Source organism: Amblyomma maculatum, chromosome 1, assembly GCF_055883805.1.
Source record: "Amblyomma maculatum isolate TAMU_Amacu chromosome 1, ASM5588380v1, whole genome shotgun sequence".
Lineage (NCBI taxonomy): Eukaryota > Metazoa > Arthropoda > Arachnida > Ixodida > Ixodidae > Amblyomma > Amblyomma maculatum.
This window is the reverse complement of record NC_139344.1, coordinates 73,628,752-73,647,812: the sequence shown is the minus strand read 5'-3', so window position 1 is coordinate 73,647,812 and position 19,061 is coordinate 73,628,752. Positions and strand designations below refer to the sequence as shown.

The following is a 19,061-nucleotide window of genomic DNA, read 5'->3' as shown; positions in this document are numbered from 1 at the left end:
ACGGATTCGACCATCCGCTTTCGTACGTACGCCGGAATTCCGGCGGACGTCCGAAATCGGCCGCCGAGTTGCGGCCGAGTTCGGTTGTCCGTCGGACGTCAGTGGCCGTCTGGGTTGTTTCGTAGTACGCGCGGTGTTTGTACTGAGGCTGAGATAAGAAGGCGTTCCAACTCCGAACTGCTGCGAGAAGTCGCGACACTAAATGTGGAATATAAGAGACGGGGATTTTTTTTTTTTTTTTTATCAGGGGTGCTGAAGTAACAGTACTATTCTCAAGTAGTAGATTTGGAATTTCACTCACTTCCATTCCGGAGCTACGCAAACGATACCTCGTTGCAAACAGTTAAGCGGGTAGTTTTTCTCGCAAACCTAAGCCGATCCAAACGCAGAACAGGTGCTTGGCAAACTTAAATCATATAAAGCATGTGGCTCATAATTTGAGCTAAGATTCATTATATAGACACAACCAGAAACAAAAAAACGTACGGCGTAGCAAACAAGGTTCGGGACAGTAAAGATTCGGACGGGCGGAAAATCTATTGGCTAGGCAGGCGAAGAACTCAAAATGACTGCCGCACAGGTGAAGGAAAAGGAAGAGGTAATGGGTGAGGTGAGGAAAGAAGCAGAGGAGAAAACGGAACAAAGAAAAGAGACAAAAAAAAGCAAACAGTGGGTGAATGGCGCGGCAAGAAAACATCATGAATGGGAGGAGGTCTAAGGAAAGAAATAAAGAAAAACCATACCAATGGGGAAAAAAAATCAAAAAGCCGCAGCCTACCTGCCAGACAGAGAATCCCTTTTATGAAAGTTGTGACGAAACTGCTTATCAAGAGTAATATAACTAGAGTGCGCATTTACACTACGTTTTAGTACTCGCTGCTTATATTCGTACCCATTTGCTTCCGTGCTGTACGCGCGGCGCTTTGCAGTAAACTGTGGAGTTGCGTACAGCTACTGAAGCTAAGATGGCAATGCCTTCCAGCCCCAAAGCACAAGAGGCTAATAAAAAATGCCGATTTTATTTAATTTTGCAATATGCAGGACGGCACAGCTCGACTTGAGACAGATTTGCGTGAAATATTATTTCAGTCCGTGCCATTCTAACTTGATTTTTAATGCTTGTATCAAAACCATATTGCCATGCTGTCGCGAACAATCCTTTTTTTGATAGAATAGTTCATTATACTTTCTGTGATTGTGCTGATTGAGAAGAATAATTTCGCTGATTACGAAGAATAATTTTATTGGAGTGAGCATAACTTTCTGCGGTTTAATACATGCTTGCTATAATTATACTCATTTGTTTTGGCGCAGTACGCGTGGCGCTTGTACCGTTAGCAAAGCTGAGATGAAAACGCTTTCTAGCTCCAAACTGCTGCTAGAGCACGTGAGGCAGCACGCTTCTTTTTTTTTTTCCCCCGTACAGACGCGGAGAACACGACTTCCATCGCTGCAGAGAGGGCAGCCGCCCTCCGTATTTTTTTTTTTCTTGCAGGAGAAAAAAAAAGCGCTCTGGCGTGGAGTCACGTGGGAGCGGCGAAGCCCCGCCCGAACAGGTTTGACGGCGTCCGGCGGCCCTTTATGTTTGAACATCGCGCCGTTCCATCCGTCGTGCGGTGTCCCCCGCCGGTGCCGCCGCGACGGAGAGGAGCACCGGCTGTGAGAATGAGGCCCCTGTGCGGCGGGGGCTGCAGCTGGTGGCGTAGCCACACTTTTAAGCAGTGTCATGGCGTCGCAGTGCATCTTCGCTGGCTGGCATCGTAAAAACAGCGCACAATCCGAGGCGGAGGCGCAGGTCAGTCCTCCAGTGGCGCTTGAGAACCGATCGTGAGCTCCTGCACGGGTGCTCGCAGCCTCCACCGTGAGGAGCGTGTGTATCCTCGGCCGCTCCTTCAACCACGACATCTCGAACTGAGCTTTGAGCAAGAGCATAGCTATGTTACATCGCTTGATGGGCGAACTTGAAAGATCTGCGGAGCGACGACACCGCTTACGGAGGCGCCCATATTTACCAAGCTTCGAAGCAGCTGTGCCGGCATAATTAGCACTCGCAGGAGGAGGTGTGACAGATATACTGCTCCTTTCCTTTCCTGTAAACCAATTATAATTATATGTAGCACTGCAACGAAGGCCGATAAAAGGCAAACGATGAGAGTCAAATGATGGGGGAGGAAGGATGTAGGCTTTCGCCATTCTCCTCTTAAGAGATATGAGACCACCTATTTTTTTTTAATTATTATTATTTGGGTCGGTGATCCTGCAGCCGACGCGGATTTCGAATAAATTCTGATCGAATCAGGCAACTATATAATCTAAACGGGTATTGAAAGCAGTAGATGATTGAATCATTTCTATGTGCACAAATTAAGCGCGAAGACTTAAGCGAGCAATGTAATTGATACAAGCATTTTACGGTTTGCATAAGCGTTGCAACACTCGTTACGCGGCCGCGATAAATCTCGGCCTCACAGTCTTCGTACTCTTTTTGTGTTCTCGTTTTGGTCGTTTCTCGCGCAATCACACGCCTGCTGAGTGCGCACAGCGACTTCCATCAAATAGCTCTTGCCGAGGCGGGGACGAAAAAGGCCGCGTGTAGTGACATTCAGTCGTGGACATCGCCGATATTGTTGCACAACAGCACTGAGTTTGTCAATGAATGCCGATGCATTATATATACTGGACTCCCACGGCTGCTTGACATGAGCCGCAACAGGGAGACGAAACGCTTCATATGCTGCGGAGCGCGCTGTCGAAGAAACGTTCACTGCAGCAGCCAGACTGGCGGATGACATCGCACAAGGAGCGTACGGCAGCAAACGATCAGCGCCCGAATGCAGTCTAAGGCAATGGGGTGGTCATCACAGCCGCCGCAGCTGCTGCTAAGGGTGCTGTTCCGGTACACTCTGCCACCAGCGCTGCTTCGAACATCCTGACGGGCGGTATGAGAGGGGCGCTCAACCAAAGCAGTGCTTTTTTTTTATTGCGAAAGCAATACTACTCTAGGTTTCGAGCCTTCAGCGTAGCGCGGCGGTAGCCACGTACGTCTTACCCACGTGATGCTGTGACGTCATACCCCACTAGGGTGCGGGCTGGCAGGAGCTGCCAACTTGGGTCTCTCGTTGGAGGGTGATATGATCGGAGGACCGGGGCCTATATGACTTCACGGCAAGGCGTTGAGGAAGGCAGACGACGGTAGTTGTTAGGAGAAGAGTAAACTGAATATTTATTTTACATATTTACAACAATGCAAACGTGGAAGCACGTCAAAGGGAGCCAGGTAGCTCTTAACTGAGAGCACAGGCGATTCACAGTGAAGCAGCCCAACCACTTTTCAATCCAACTGTGGAACCCGCAGCTTCCCAAATGTCCAATGGGCGCTGAGCCGCTTCTTTTGGGTCCGCCCATGGCTTCTTTGGCTCTGCCCAACTGTTCTACCAGGACCTCACGCACAAACGCGCACACATACACACACCTCCTCGCACTTGTACAGGGAATACTGTATACCACTGCAAAACAGCCAGGCCGTCCCCGTTGTTCTCTATGAAGCGGCGATGTCCCATCTGGTTTCAGCCATCTTCAATGGCGCCGGTCAGGCGATGGTGCACACATCCTCAGCAGCACAATGTCTGGTCTTAATGGCCATCAAGCGGCACGTGCAGCAGCTCCTTTGAATTCACCGCCGCCTCCGGCCGTGAGAGCAATTAAGGAAGCAAGCTTCCGCAGTGAAGTCACAATATGACGAGTGCAGCTGCTCCATTTCGCCCCGACGACCTGGTCCATAGATGTTTCCAGTCACAAAACGTAGTCTTGCTGCAACGGCGCCGGCCAGGTGATAGGGCGCCCATCTCCCCGCCGTCCAAGAACCACATCCTGGCCCAAGCCAGTATGCCTTAATAATCATGGGGTGGCACAAGCAGTGTCTTTGAGTCAACAGTCGCTTCCCTAAAAACAGCTAAGGAGCCATCTCCCGCTGCTCGGTCACAACACGACGGCGTGCCGCGGCTCCTGGTTCGTCCCGCCGCCCTGATCCATTGTTCAGAAGAGGGGTCGTCGTCGTCATCATCATCATCATCAGTCTGACTATACCCACTGCAGGGCGAATCCCTCTCCCATATTTCTCCAATTAACCCGGTTCTGTGCTAGCTGCATCCACTTGACCCCTGCGGACTTCTTAACCTCATCCGCCCACCTAACTTTCTGCCGCCCCCTGCTACGCTTTCCTTCCCTTGGAATCCAGTTTGCTACCCTAAGCGACCATCGGTTATCTTCTCTTCGCCCTACGTGTCCCCCCTATGCCCATTTCTTCTTGATTTCCACTAGAATGCCAGTAACTTGAGTTATTTCTCTGACCCAATCTGCACGCTTCCTATCTCTTAATGTTACCCCTACCATTTTTCGTTGTCCTCAACTTAAGTAGAACCCTCTTGGTTAGCCTCCACGTTTCAGCCCCATAGGTGCGTACATGCAGCTAAGATGCAACTGTTGTATACTTTCCTCTTGAGCGATACCGGTAAGCTGCTAGTCATAATCTGCGAGTGCTTGCCAAATGCGCTCCATCTCAATCTTATTCTTCTTGTTATTTCCTTTTCATGGTCCGGATCTGCAGTTACTACCTGTCCTAAGTAGACATATTTGCCTACTATACTTCCAGTGCTTCGCTACCTAACGTAAACTGCTGTTCCTTCCCGAGGCTGTTGAACATTACCTTAGTCTTCTGCATATTGATTTTCAAACTTACCTTTCTACTTTTCCTGTTTAGGTCATCAATAATTATTTGCAGTTCATCCCCCGAGTTACTTAGCAAGGCAATGTCATCAGCAAATCGCAGATTACTGAGGTATTCTCGCTCTGCCCTTATCCCTAACTGCTCCCGTTCCAAGTCTCTGAATACTTCCTCTAAACAAGCTGTGAATAGTACTGGGGAGATCGTGTCTCATTGCCTAACACCTTTCTTTATGGGAATTTTGTTACTTTCTTTATGCAGAACTATGGTTGCTGTGCAGCCACTATATATATCTTCCAGCACTTTCACGTACGGCTCGTCTACCCCCTGATTTCGCAATGCCTGCATCACTGCCGAGGTTTCTACTGAGTCAAATGCTTTTTCGTAAACAATGAATGCGTATAAGGGCTGGTTATATTCCGAACATTTTTCTATCACATATGATCGATAGTTGAGTACCATTTCCGAAAACCTGGTTGATTCTTTGCTTGATTGCAGTCTGAGGTTGTCCTGATTCTATTAGCGATTACCTTAGTAAATACCTTATACGCAACAGACAGTAAGCTGATTTGTCTGTAGTGTTTAAGGTCCTTAGTGTCCCCTTTCTTATGAATGAGGATAATGTTTGCATTCTTCCATTGTTCCGGTACCGTCGATGACACCAGGCACTGCGTATACAGGGTGGCCAGCTTTTTTAGCACTATATCCCCCCGTCCTTCAACAAATCTATATTTATCTGATCCTCTCCAGCTGCTTTCCCCCGTTTCATAGTTTCTAATGCCACGGCCGCTCGATGGAAGCGCACGTGCGCTTCCATCGAGCGGCCGTGCTAATGCTTTCTTGACCTCGTCCTTCGTCACTGGTGGAACGTCTGACTGCTTTTCCCTACCACCAATCTCAATACGGTCCTGACTGACTACTTTGGCTACTGTAGAGATCTGTATAGAACTCCTCGGCTACTTTGACTGTCTTCTCCATATTCGTGATGACGTTGCCCGCCTTGTCCCTTAGCGCATACATCTGGTTTTTGCCTATGCCCAATTCCTTCTTTACCACTTTAAGGCTTCCCCCTTTCTTTACAGCATGCTCAATTTTCTTCATATTATACTTCCTTATATCGGCCACCTTGCGCTTATTGATTAGTTTTGATATTTCGGCCAATTCTATCTGGTCTGTTCGATTAGAAGCTTTCATACACTGGCGTTTCTTAATAAAATCTTTCGTCTCCTTAGACAGCTTACCGGCATCCTCTCTAACTATCCTACCGCCTACTTCTGCAGCGCACTCAGTAATGATATCTCTGAAATTATTGTTCATTGCTTCTAGGGTAATGTCGCCATCCTCGGTTAGAGCTGAATATCTTTTCTGTAGCGAGATCCTGAACTCTTCTGCCCTCCCACTCCCCGCTAATTCGTTGATGGGTTTATTTCTCACTAATCTGTAGCGTTCCTTCTTCAGATTTAGGCTAAGTCGGGACCTCACCATCCTGTGGTCAATGCATCACACTTTCCCGATTACCTCTACGTCTTGCATAATGGCGGGGGTTGAACACAGTATGAAGTCAATTTCATTTTTAGTCTCCCCGTTAGGACTTTTCCATGTCCATTTCCGGTTCTTCCGTTTGCTGAAGAAGGTATTCATGATTCTTAACTTATTATGCTCTGCAAACTCAACTAGTAACTCCCACTGCTATTCCTAGAACCAATGCCATAGTCACCTACTGTCTGGTCTCCTGCCTGCTTTTTCCCTACCTTAGAATTGAAGTCGCCCATTAGTACAGTATACTGCGTCTTTACTTTTCGCATTGCCGATTCTACATCTTCGTAGAAGCTTTCAACTGCATAGCATGTCTGGTCATAATAACTACATGTAGGTGCATAGGCCTGTACAACCTTCAGTTTATACCGCATATTAAGCCCAGTTACGATGCCTGCCACCCTCTCATTAATACTATAGAATTCATCTGTATTGCCCGCTATATACTTATGGGCCTAGTGCGCTGGTATGGAGGCGCCACTGCTCCGGAACAAGTGGCGCCACCTCCCGCCGGCGCACCCGTATGTGGTACGTCTGCTCGTCGGAGAGAGGCGGCGGAGTGAACGCGAAGTCTACGCTTCTCGACAGCAACTTGTTAGAACGAAACTTTCTTCGACCATTTCCTGCCTCGTGCCACATGCGCACGTTAGAGACATGCGTACCATGCGCTTGTGTTGAAAAATAAATCAAAAGCAAAGCAAAGAAAGCCGCTACTCGCTCATGTCGTCTGGTAGAAGGCCGCCGGCGCTTGGGGCGCAGCGCATCGTCGGCGCGCGAGCGCTTCTGCCGGAGGCTCTTCGTTTTTTTTTTTTTCTTTCTTTTTGAAGTAGGAATTTGGAATCCGCGCAGTTTGGCAGTTTGAAAGTAAGTAGATAAATAAAACAAAAACTATGCCAGTGTGCAATGCGCACCACTGGCTTTTCCCCTCGATCGGTGGCAGTGCATGTGTAGACGGCATATGTTCGACCCCCCAGAACCGAGAGCCGAGTACAGCTGGGCACCGTCAGTGAATGAAATCGCTCTTCAAAAAAAAAAAAAAAAAAAAAAAAAAAAGCTCTTTCGCAGGACAGGACGAGCCCAGGTTGTATCTGGAGACGCCCTAAGGCGCCGGGCCATGTGTGCACGTGCTCTTTCGCCACTGCAGTTCTGCCGTAGTTTTTATTTTCTACTCGGTGCGTCGAAACGAGAGGTGACTTGGGACAGTGCAGTGCGCAGAAAAACAGACATAGCTGAGCAAGCTCCGCAGCGCGTGCTGTTCGGTATAGCGATCCTAGAAAGTTGAGACTTATTTTAAGAATAACTGCTTGGTGCGCGGTCAGAAACTGGACGAAGCCAGCACGTGTATACGCGAGGAACTTCACAGTGCAGAGGGGCCCTCGGATATCTTCGGAAAATGCGCGCCTTCTACGACATCAGCTAGGAGGTTAGTTTTATTCGGCCCTTTCGGCGTCTCTTCACCACATGTGTAATTCTTTTTTTTTTATGTAGTTTTTGGCAAATTAACCCACGCAATATCACTGAGGCCAGTTGCATCTGCAAGGTCGGGGTCCACTATGAGTCGCATCGCTCTCGTATGATTTCCAGGGAAACCGAAAACACTGATTTTCGGTTGCTTCCCTGCGGTTTTTTGACAACTTTTAAGGCACCCATAAACACAGCAGTAAATCGAGCTGTAAGTCTTAAAGGAGGTTTTCTCTTTGCGGAGAACCGTGAACGCGTGGCAAGAGCGCGCACTCCTGCAATGTGCTTCGCTCTCGATGTCGTACTTCTTCAGGCTAGTCTTCCCAAAAACGAGCGCCGATAACAGCTGGAAACTATCATTACGAAGTCATAAAAAAAAAAAAAAAACATCCCGCAGGGCAGGAATTGACTGGGAGCTCTCTACATTAACACACAGGCCGTGCCCGAAGACGTGCCGAGCACATGGTTCCAAGCATGCACGCATAGTACAACTCTTAGGGCTTCAGCTGAGTCCAGAAGAAGAAAAAAAAAATACTACCCCGTTTTTTTTGTTTTTCGCATGCCGCGCGCTCGATACAACCAAGCGATCGGTCGTGCGCATGCTTGAAAGAAACCTAGCGTGCAGTCCTGAAAAAAAAACAAACAAAAAAAAAAAACACATGGGAAATGCGCAGCCGAAACGAAAAGCAAGGGGTGAGATATCAGGTTGGAAATGACCATAAATACAACAGTAAGTAGAGGCTCTTATTTCAGTCGGCGTTTATTTATTTATTCTTACGGGGAACCAGGAACAAATCGGAACACAGCGTAAGCGCTACCCACGGCTGCGGATCCAGACTGCCGCCTTTCTCGACGGCGCCTCCCAGATGGCGCCACATGTACGGCTAAAGCTGCAGCGCACCAGGCCCATAACAGTGTGTAGTGGTATCTCTCCAAAAGATCTAGATTTACTTACCAGTGCTTCGAAACCTTAAAAGGGTGCACGATGCTATTTTAAACTACATGCTCTTGACAGCTCAACTTATTTTGTTTACATATGTGCTAGTTGTTTTTTTTTCTTTTTTTCCTGAGAACTGTAGGAGGTAGAATGCCAAAGAACTGTATTATGGTTAACATCATACAATCAAAATAAAAAAATTAGGAGGATCATGAAATAATCTCTCAAGCATTTGATTTTTACTTGAGTTTTATTACGAAGGTGCAACTGCATGATGCTCGAGTTCCATTTTTAGCACTGCTATATTAATTCTGCATGCATATCACACCCCAACATGTATGTAGCCAAGACTATATGGCCAAAAACCTCTACTAATGCTTGTTGAAGGCCTGGGTCGGCTAGTAACGTAGCTATTCTGGCAGTCGGAGAGACATATCCACTTGCCGAGACTGCAGTGCATGCGAGAAAACCCCACTGATAAACAAAACTAACAAAGCATAGCGTGTGGGACATTTTACACCATTCACATACAACTGTGGAAGCTCTCCATGTTTGAAATTCCCATGCTTGATTGCCAAATACTGATTGCTGCATTATGTCGGTCAAAAAAAGGGAAGCACTAAAACAAAAGCTTTGTTTTAATGGCATCTCTTGAAACCTCCAGAAACTTCAGAATGCGAAACCATCATTTCTTCCAATCAAAGCTGGGAAGAGCCTGTAACTATTTTGCTGTTCAGCACTTTGTGCTTTGGGTCTGATTGGACAAAAAAACTAGATTGTGTACATTCAGATGTTTCCAGTAGGCACATAGCTGTTAATGCATACATACTGAAATGTGGAAATGTATAACTTCTGCACTATATGCAACATGTTCAAGGTAAAGGAGTCAAGTACGGAAAGCCAGGCATAAAGCCAACTTATCTTGTGTTGCTTCATAATGAAAACATCAATTGAAAGCAAGGTATCAACACTTAGCACAGCTTTGCTACGAGCACCAAGAGAAACAGTCAGGCACAAGAAAATAGCCAAAGATAAAAGTGACTAGTCTTTATTATACAGCCATGAAAGAGCAAAGATTCTTGGAAATAGGAAACTATTCTCATACTGTAATTACACCTTATATTACTTCCTCCAGCAGAACTTTTGCAGCACATTTTTTACAGCATATGTGATTAATCGACCTCCAAGCAAGGCTCATGCAGAGTAAGGAATAGTAAATTGTGACAAAATGCTTAGTACAGGCTGTAGAAACGAGCTTCGATAGACCTGCAGGCAAGTAACAGAAAGCTGTAAGAAAATGCATAGTATAGAGCACAGAAATCTTGCCCCAGCAAGATTTATACTTCTTATCCTTACAGACATAAAAGCTGCTAGCTAGCCCAGCCCCTGCCTACCTTGCAGAATTTTGCACTTTTTGAGATAGCCAATGACCCCCAGTGCTTTGTTTTCCATCCGAAGGCCACGCAGCAAATGAAAATAACACAAACTTCAAATATGCAGCACCCTGAATTGCATCATAAGTAGCATATGTAGATATTCATTTAATTTTCACAAGCAGGTTATAAAACTGCTTTGCTATAGAGCAAAATTTGGATTTATACCATGTATCTCAGCTGTCATCTTTTCTACGTGCCATACAATGAAATATATAGCTGGACAGCATTAGTGCTGACCTGAAGTGAACATTTTCATGACTCTGACCCAGAGCGTATGAAAATACTGTTAATTTTTACCCCTGAAACAGTCAACTGTCTCTCTTTCCACACAGGACAATAATTTACACCGTAGCACTATGTAGTAGGTCTGCATAAGCAGGAAACCATCCATCTTGCTCGTATTTCTCCGCAATTTTGTGCGTGCTCACCCTGATTGCTTGGCTAGTGAAATCATGTTTCGTTGTCTGGAGTTAAATCAGCAAATCATTGCTTACACAATCTTACAACTGCTAACGGTGACACGCTGGCCTAGTCAGGCAACGAGACCAACTATCGACATACCAAGATACTTTGTTGGGCGAATTGGTAAGCTTCCATTGCTAATTTAAACAGCGCTTGTACTGTGGCTTCCTTTTATCTTGTCCTGTGTCTTCCTGTTCGCGCTGTTTAAATTAACAATGGATGTCAACTACCGACAGTTGACTGCACTGGCCGTTATTGTAGAAACTTGCATTTGGCAGAAATGGCGGAGAGAAAATTGCTCAGTACTTATATCACGCTGTACCGACGGAGGCCAAACAACACAATTTGCAAACCTTTTAAAGACGTGGAACGACCGCTCGCTGCTAACGTCATCATGCGAAAACAGCTGTAGCGCATAGCCGAAGTCGCCCGAGCGATAACTTTGTGCTCCTGAGCGAGAGAAAACAACCTACTTCACAAACTTTCCTAGCTTTCACAGCGTTATACAACACTTGCCATGGCAAATTACTCGAAATAAAGCCTCGTGTTCCACATGCAACTCGCCATCGACGGTCAGCCAGCGGATCGCAACGGCCAACTGTTTTCGCCGTTCACAACTCGACGGCACTCGGAACATCTTGTATCGCGTTCTAGTTCAGTTGCTGTTGGAAGCCGAGCACAACACCTCATTCCCAGCAAATCGGTCGCAAATATCAAGAGAATAGAGGTCACAAGCAGTGTTGCCACCTCTGGTGGCCAGCATTCCGCCAAAAGGACCCAAAAATTCGCTAAAAACCCGCTAAATATTTTCGAAAAACCACCAAAATAACCGCTAATATGTACTGCGGTGCTGGATGTAAAAATACTTGCACTGGACCTCCTGCATGGCTTACAAATGGAAGGAAATGTAATGATTCGGTGCCACAGCCTTCAGCAGAACACGCTAAGCAAAAGCGAAACCAGGGGGGGAATTCTATAACGCTCTCAATTTCGCTCTCAAGTTGTAGAGCGTGACGTCAAATTGACGCGGCTTTCACGTGACCTTAAGACGTCGATCGTGACGGATTACGGAATCGACCAATTGCCAGTGACTCGTAGCATGACTCCGCCCCTGAGATCTCCGTTCCGCGGTCGTGCCTACTGCTACACATTTGTCGCAACGCTAGCCGAGGCCGACGAGGGACCGTCTCCTAAGTTTTTATGAAACGGCGCAGTTAATACGCAGTAAATAAAATTAATAAATATTTATTCTGCTGAGGAACTGTATTTACAACTAATTAACATGAAGCATAAGGAGATACGTTTTATGCTTCGCAATTAAATTTGCTCTTTAGTAACTTTTTGTCTCCGCGAGGGCACGCTGACGGTGTCAAAGAGTGCACATGGCGGCTTGCCAGAAAACAGCTGATTCCTCGGCTAGTTGCTATTTTCCGTGCGTCGCCTGAAATCGAGGTCCTGTGCGGATGTCGTGAGCAGCTGGAAAAATCCGATTGAATACAATGAAGGCTACGAACCTGCAGTGATCAGCGTGGTGAAAGCGTTGGGCATGAAAATCGACTAAGTCATCAGCTTACTGAAGAGTGTCAGCGTTGTCAAACAGTGTTTACTATCGATGTCAAGAGCGACGAGTGGGAGGTATGTGGTCTGCTGTTCTGTTTGTTTAAAAGAAAATACAAGAAGATCATGAAGGCTACATTACTGTGTTTGCCGACAGAGGAACGTTTGCACTTGCAGTAAGGCAGGTGGCAGCTAGATCCGACACACGACCCTCCACCACGGACTCCTCATGCAAGCCACGGTGACAGTCACTCCTGTGCTTCGCAGCCAGTTGACTTCGGCCACATCGGGCTCCGTTCCCGATATTCCGTTGATGCTTTGATGTTGATTGTTTAGTCTCTATAAGGTACACAAACTGTGATGTTAATGCTTCCTATGGTGTGTTCAGAGAAAGAAAATACTTTATTCAGAAATTTGATATAGTGACCGAGGAGAGGACGAGCTTGTTCAGCCAGGTCTGGACAGGGATGTGCAGTATGTTGTATTTCGCGCAGCAGGCTGTGTTTGTTAGTGGCACATTGTTGAAACGTTGTCAGTGTCTGTTCATGTTGAACGGTATCCCCCCCCCTTTCGACGGGAAAGGCAAACACATCACGCAAACTTGGTGCGCGATGCCGGAGGCGAGCTGGTGAATCTGCTAAATTTCCCTAGCCTTATAAACAAGGGGCCCACCAGTGAGGTGTGCAGATTACCTCGAAGGCGAAGAATGTGTGCTAGTTTTGAAGTGTCATCATGGAGTCTGTGCAGTGTTTCAAAAAGATGTTCATTTTACACACATTCCTCATTCTATTACCTTTCCATGTTGTGTGCATTATGTACAAACCATTTCAATTGAAAAGCCAGTTTGCACAAAAGATGCTTTTTTTGATTATTTGGTGAAAACAACTTTGAAAATAAATTCCAAGGTCAAAAGTAGGTGACAATTAAGTAAAGAGGTGCTTATCACATGGTTATGGTGTATGAAAGAGCGCTGAACACGGGTTGAGGGGAGCCTCAGTTTGAAAGCCGAGCCCACATTTCGATTTTGTTTGCTTGGTTGGTTGGTTTGTGGGGTTTAACGTCCCAAAGCAACTCAGGCTATGAGAGACGCCGTAGTGAGGACTCCGGAAATTTCGACCACCTGGGGTTCTTTAACGTGCACTGACATCGCACAGCACACGGGCGTCTTGCTTTTCGCCTCCATCGAAAAGCTGCCGCCGAGGCATTTTGGCTAGCAAACCAAGGTTCCTCCTCAACCCTTGTTTAGTGCTGTTTTGTATTGAGTAGCCATCTTATTTCCCTCGTTCTACCATGTTTATGGTGTAAAATATTTTTGAACGCTCATGTCTTAGCTGCCTCTACTGTCTTAAAGCTGCTCAGCAGTCCCCTTGCAGTTTTACACGTTTTATTAGTGTACATAACATCTGCTCACACATTGCCTTAACGATGTATGTGTGATGCTTATTTTATTTTCACCAGAATTTTGTAATCATTCAGCAATCATTGTGGGCACTACAGCCTAGTATTTGTACACCATTCTCCTAACAGCTGTTACAGCATTTAGCACTGCGAGCAAGATCTCTAGTAGTATACCATCCAGCTGGCATTTTTACCTCTGATATGTAAGCGTTGTGCACACTGCACCATGCATACAGTACCTATTTGTATAGGTAGCTTCAATATGTTGAAAGGGAGCGGCTTCTTTGAGCCCGATAATTATTCTGCAATATACATGTCAATGTTGTATGGTCATTGTACATCAAGGTAAGTGTGCTGGTATGTATGATGTCTCTTTCTCAATAAAAACACTCGAGTGAAATACAGCGGCCAAGAAATAAGTGCTTCTACTGAGTATATGTGGCAGTAAAAAATCTTTGGTGCCATTTTCTGATTCACAATAAGCGTCATGGATATTTATTACCTTGCTGTAACGCTACGCTTTTCGGTTTAAGCATGTTTACCACACAGCTAGTGACCACAGCCAACTGTGCCAGGCTGCAAGGTGATAGCAGAGAAGGGACAGCAAGTTGGGTCTGGGATGACTTGGCATTGGTGTAAGCAGCCATGACTCCAGCGGGTAGTCACAGTCTCCTGCATAACCAAACAATGACATCCACTTAAGTCTGCCTTTTGCATGTTCTAGTATACAATCAAAGATCCATACCAACTAGCCCACAGTGAGGTGGTAAACATTCACAGGAATGTTGGCAACGTGTCACAGGGCTGTCCAAGCAAGCATCATTGTAAGGATAGCCTTGTAGCTTCACAGTGATATAAACAAAAATGTGTTAAGGTTACCTGCACAACACAAGCGCTACGATTTCTTAGGCAGTAAAGAGATTTCAAACATTGAATATTTGGTTCCTGGTGCCATAACACTAAATTTGTACATTAACAAGCATTCATATGCATAACTAGTCCGTCTTATGCATGCAGCTTCAGCGAATTCAGACAATCGATCACTCGCCGAAATACAAGTCAGCTTCTCTGTAAGGCTCGTAATCCAACCAAAAGGTCTCGTTATCACACAACACTCTTCTAGTTCTTGCTGAAACGAAAAGAAGCAGGCGCTTTTTGCAGCGTACTCACACTTTCGAGTAGCGAACGTGTCGTAGGGAGGGAGCGTAACGAATGGGGGCAAGGCACTACAATCCCTAGTCCCTTCGTCCTGTATTTTGAGGTATATACAGGTACTGAACTTTCGTCAGGTGTCGCTGGGTAATCTCGAAGACAACAGCTGGAAAGAAAAGAGATCTTTCCTCTGTTCGTTTTTTAACAATGCGAGGGGAAACGAGTCCTTTTGGTTAGAAAACAAGACTTGCAGAGAAGCCAACTTACAGCAAGTGGTCGATTGCACATATTAATGAATATAGTTCGATAACCGACGCGGGTTTTTTACAGCTTACCCAAGAAAAAGTCGCAGGCGTTTAGCAGGCCTTCGTTCACCTTTCGGCGTGCAGGAGTACCGCTAGACGAACGCGTTGTTTGGAGTCCTTGGTCCCACGGGGCAACGAGGGTCAAAAGTGCGTATGTTCGCGTCGCAGATCTGTAATAAAATAGGCACAATACAAGTTTACAATGACGCTTCGAAGTCGTAGCCAAACACACACAGTCAAAACCAACACTTACTCACTACTGTGATGTTCACAACGTAGAACCCCTTGCCTAGCGACTGCTTTCCATATCGCACCGCGGCGCCTTGACGACAATCAGCGTTCCGCCCGATGGCTTCCGCTATCAGTGCACGCACCTGCTGATCGATGCCTATGCGATGCAAACGATGTTACGTTCCCGACGCAAGCTGGTAGCCCCCGATAGCAAAAAAACGCGGTGCGCATGCAGCCGCAGTGGCTGCGCACTCGTCCGTGAGCTGCGTGAGCCCCCGTTCATCGATGTTCGTCGGCAATCGCCGCACAGTCACTCCACTTTCTGCTGGTTTCCGAGTTGAACAGAGTCGGAACAACTAGACCGGTACGTCAAACGCGTCTTCGTCCTCCCTTCTACGCCGTGGATCGCGCCGACACAACTGTCACACAGCCAGCGCAACGCTATAGCAACGCAAGGAACACAGCCGCCATTTTCGCTCTACTCAGTTGACTGGTTTTGGGGTTACCTCGTTTCGCTCACAATTTCAGTCAATATTCAGCTCATGGGCAACGTCACCACTTTAGTCTTGTTGATGACGTAAGCGCAGTCACCGGTGAGATCAGTGATGACGCAAAATTTCAGTATGGCCGCCGACCAATAGGAGCAGGGCAAGTTGAGCGGTTTGAGACTGGTTTTGTATTGAGAGCGTTACAGAATTCCCCCCCAGAATACGCAGCGCCGTCGGAAGTAGCGTCTGCTTGTGCGTGCATTACAAGCAGCCCCGAGCCGAAGAGCTGGCAAATTGTATCGCATAAATGTGGCTAATAAAGAAAAAAAGGTTTTTTTCGAGCGTATATTTGGACTAATTGTAGCGCATATAGTTCCCGGCCAGCGTCCAATGCAGCTCACTACACAGTACTGTTCATGCCTTTCAGCGAGCGTTCTTTCCTCAATTTTTTTTCTCATATGCAAGAGAAACTAAATAGGCCGGCAATTGTACCGTTTTTAAGCGTAGTGCGCAGTAAATTGCTAGAAGGGAGATGTGCATTTTTTCACCGGTTTATTATGAACATCTTGAAATATAAATGAGGATTACACCAGACGGGTACGTATATCATATCACACTGCTCGTAATTACAAACAGAACATGAGGGTGTGTCCAGAGAACATTAGCCAAAAGCAACGCTATGCAAGCCTTGAAGCAGAGTCAAAACCAGTCAAAACACAAACGAATCGGTATCATCATCGGAATCCTCGTCATCCACCTGGAGAACTGGCTGACACACAGCACTTCCTGATGTAGACGGCTCGCTCAGTCCGCTGTAAGTGGTATCAGTCCCAATGAGTCGGGTAACCCTTTCTGGCAGCTGATAATCAAAACATCCTTTGTTCTTCCTCTTCAGCCCCGCTCTGATCACCATAATGGCGTTCACAGTAGCTGGCGCGAGCCTGTTTCGTAGTTTTGTTTTCAGCAAGCTCAATTGGCTGAATGATCTTTCCACTTCCGCGTTGGAGTAGGGTAGCACCAGCATTGATATAGCGAAGTCCGCTAATTGACTGAACGGGTTTTCGCCAGAAGAGTCTCTATAATTTTTTACTTCACACCAGAAGTTCTCAGTCGATGATGTATTCGTCCAAGGGACAGTTGTGATGCTCTTCCATTGGCTTTCGGCCGCATCTATCTTGGCTGGCGGTACACCTACTGCTTCCATGAGTGGTACTAGTGAAGGCTTCAACACAGACAAGGCTTTCTCAACCGCCAACTGTCCCACGTTTTTTAACGTTTCAATGTTCTTAGGAAGCCTCTGGCGTATCTGCTCGATGAGAGAAACCAGGAATTTGATGCATCGCTTTCGCAATATGTCTTCATCTTCGGAATTAAACCCCGCTTCCTTCATTTCCTGCATGTGTTTTTCGAACAAATAGCCCAAGTACGGCTTTGGATCAAGATGGTCCTCTACTTTGGTCGTGATTATGTCGATGTTTACAGTTGGAAGCACCACTTTTTTGATGAGGGCAGACAGAAGTCGTACGAGGTCGTCCAGAAGCTTTGTCTGGTCTGCATTCTTAGCTTCAAAGGACTTGTTCACTCTTTGGATATCCTGAAGTATTGGCTTCAGGAAGAGCAAATAAGCTTTGTTGGCGTTGTCAGAGTACATAGAGTGCAGCACTTCCGCGTTGTAGCATTTTTCCGTCAGCCTAACAGTTTGGAAGTGCACCTTCAGCTCATCCCATTGGTCCAACACTCGCTCCACTGCTGTCGCGATCGAAAGCCATCTGGTCGAACAAGCTTGCACGATCTTTAAAGGCGCTTCCCCGCTATTTAGCAGGCCGTAAAGTTTCTTGTAAGCTTGCTGCCGGGACGAAGACCTAGCAAACCAATTGTAAGTATCACTAACAAGGTAGTCTAAGCTTCTTGGGAGCCCTTCTGCCACGGCGGCTGATGTCGCCAGTTGAAGCGAATGGCAGACGCAGCGAATCAAAACTAGGTGTGGCACATCAGCTTTCAGCAGCTGATGAACGCCGTTGTTCACACCTGTCATCACACTTGCGTTGTCTGTTCCGATTCCAACCAAATTTTCTAGTTTCATATTGTGGTCCTTCAGAGCACATTTTATGGCCTCAACAATGCCGCGCGCATCGCATGTTTCTAGCACGCAAAGGGACAGAAACGTTGTCACTATTGATGACGTTTCTTCACTGTGGTAAATCACACAAACTGACAAATACTTTGTCACCGAAATATCGGTTGATTCATCAACAATGATGCTGTACTTGCTGTTGCCAATATCACATGCAAGGTCTTCTTTAAAGTGGGGGTAGAGAACATTTTTGAGCACTGCAGCACATTTAGTTCTCTTCATTCGGTAGCCTTGGGCAGCCGCACTGTCTGGGAATGATTGCTTGATGAATTCTGCGAGATGGTCAGCAGTGATGATGCTGCAATGTTCAGCTATGAACAACGCCGCCTTGCCTTCTGCTGTGCTCGCTGCATCGCTTTCAGCTCTTTTGGAGAATGGGAAAGTCTCACAGAAGTTTTTTAGAAGCACGTGTATCAACTGTGCCCCTTTATTTTCCTGCAGCATTTCACACGCTTGAATATGCAGCAGCGAAACCAACTGCCTGCAATAGCACAGGCAGTTATTTGCACGTGCTGCACGATTGTGCTACACAGAGAAGACATACACGAATAATTTTTTAGAGCCTGTAAGCTGGCACTGTACTCATCGCAGGTCTGACACACTTCAGAAACAAGAAATGAAAGTATTGTGCATAAAACTGCGACTCAGAGGCATGACACAAAATAATAGTTGCTTAATGATTACAGGCTTGCATAGTAGTTGTCATAGGTTTGGCACATTTCAGAAGCAGGAAACAAAGTATGGCTCTTAACAGTGCAGAAACATGACACAAGTAGTGCTATGTACAATGTTTGCATAAGGTAGTCTCCATTAGTGAACCTTCCAGGACTACAGGCCTGCATATACTGTTAGGACGCATAAAAAGCATTTGCTTAATGCTAAACAGTGTAAAGCTGACAAATTGAATGCATAATATTGCGAGTTTTAGTGCTCACAGTGATTGTAGCGTACGCAGAAAAACATCACATATGCATCAAGCAAATGGTGTGTGGGCAGAAGGTATCGCTCAAAAACAAAGCAACTCAGTCATGAGAACAAAGAAGAAAAAAATACAGAGCACACTACAACGAAAGCTACATCGAAAGCCCTGTCACGGTGGCACTGCAGTGAATGAAGGCTTCGGGTTCAGTCACGGCAGGGGTGGAAGCATTCCCATGATCATGTTCTTTCCTAAACTATCCAGCTACATACAAACAGATGATAATGCAAGGACAGAGCTTCATTTTGGCCTAAACTACATG

General features: G+C 46.3%; 1 protein-coding gene and 1 long non-coding RNA gene across 2 annotated transcripts; both read right to left on the bottom strand.

Annotated features, from left to right (window-relative positions):
• Window positions 1–13,992: 13,992 nt before the first annotated feature.
• On the bottom strand, window positions 13,993–15,876 carry LOC146202802 (uncharacterized). The gene is made up of 3 exons (XR_014703754.1): window positions 15,221–15,876; window positions 14,998–15,137; window positions 13,993–14,182 (listed from the first exon to the last, which is right to left on the bottom strand). It is a non-coding gene; the product is annotated as an uncharacterized LOC146202802 (long non-coding RNA).
• A 519-nt stretch (window positions 15,877–16,395) lies between these two features.
• Window positions 16,396–18,042, bottom strand: LOC146202801 (uncharacterized). Its single transcript, XM_084602099.1, has one exon. It carries the CDS (start codon window positions 18,040–18,042, stop codon window positions 16,396–16,398), a length of 1,647 nt encoding a protein of 548 aa, XP_084458225.1.
• Window positions 18,043–19,061: the final 1,019 nt, after the last annotated feature.

Bases quoted from the DNA above. Each gene is read 5' to 3' on its own strand.
- LOC146202801 (XM_084602099.1), bottom strand. From the start codon at position 18,042: ATGAAGAGAACTAAATGTGCTGCAGTGCTCAAAAATGTTCTCTACCCC.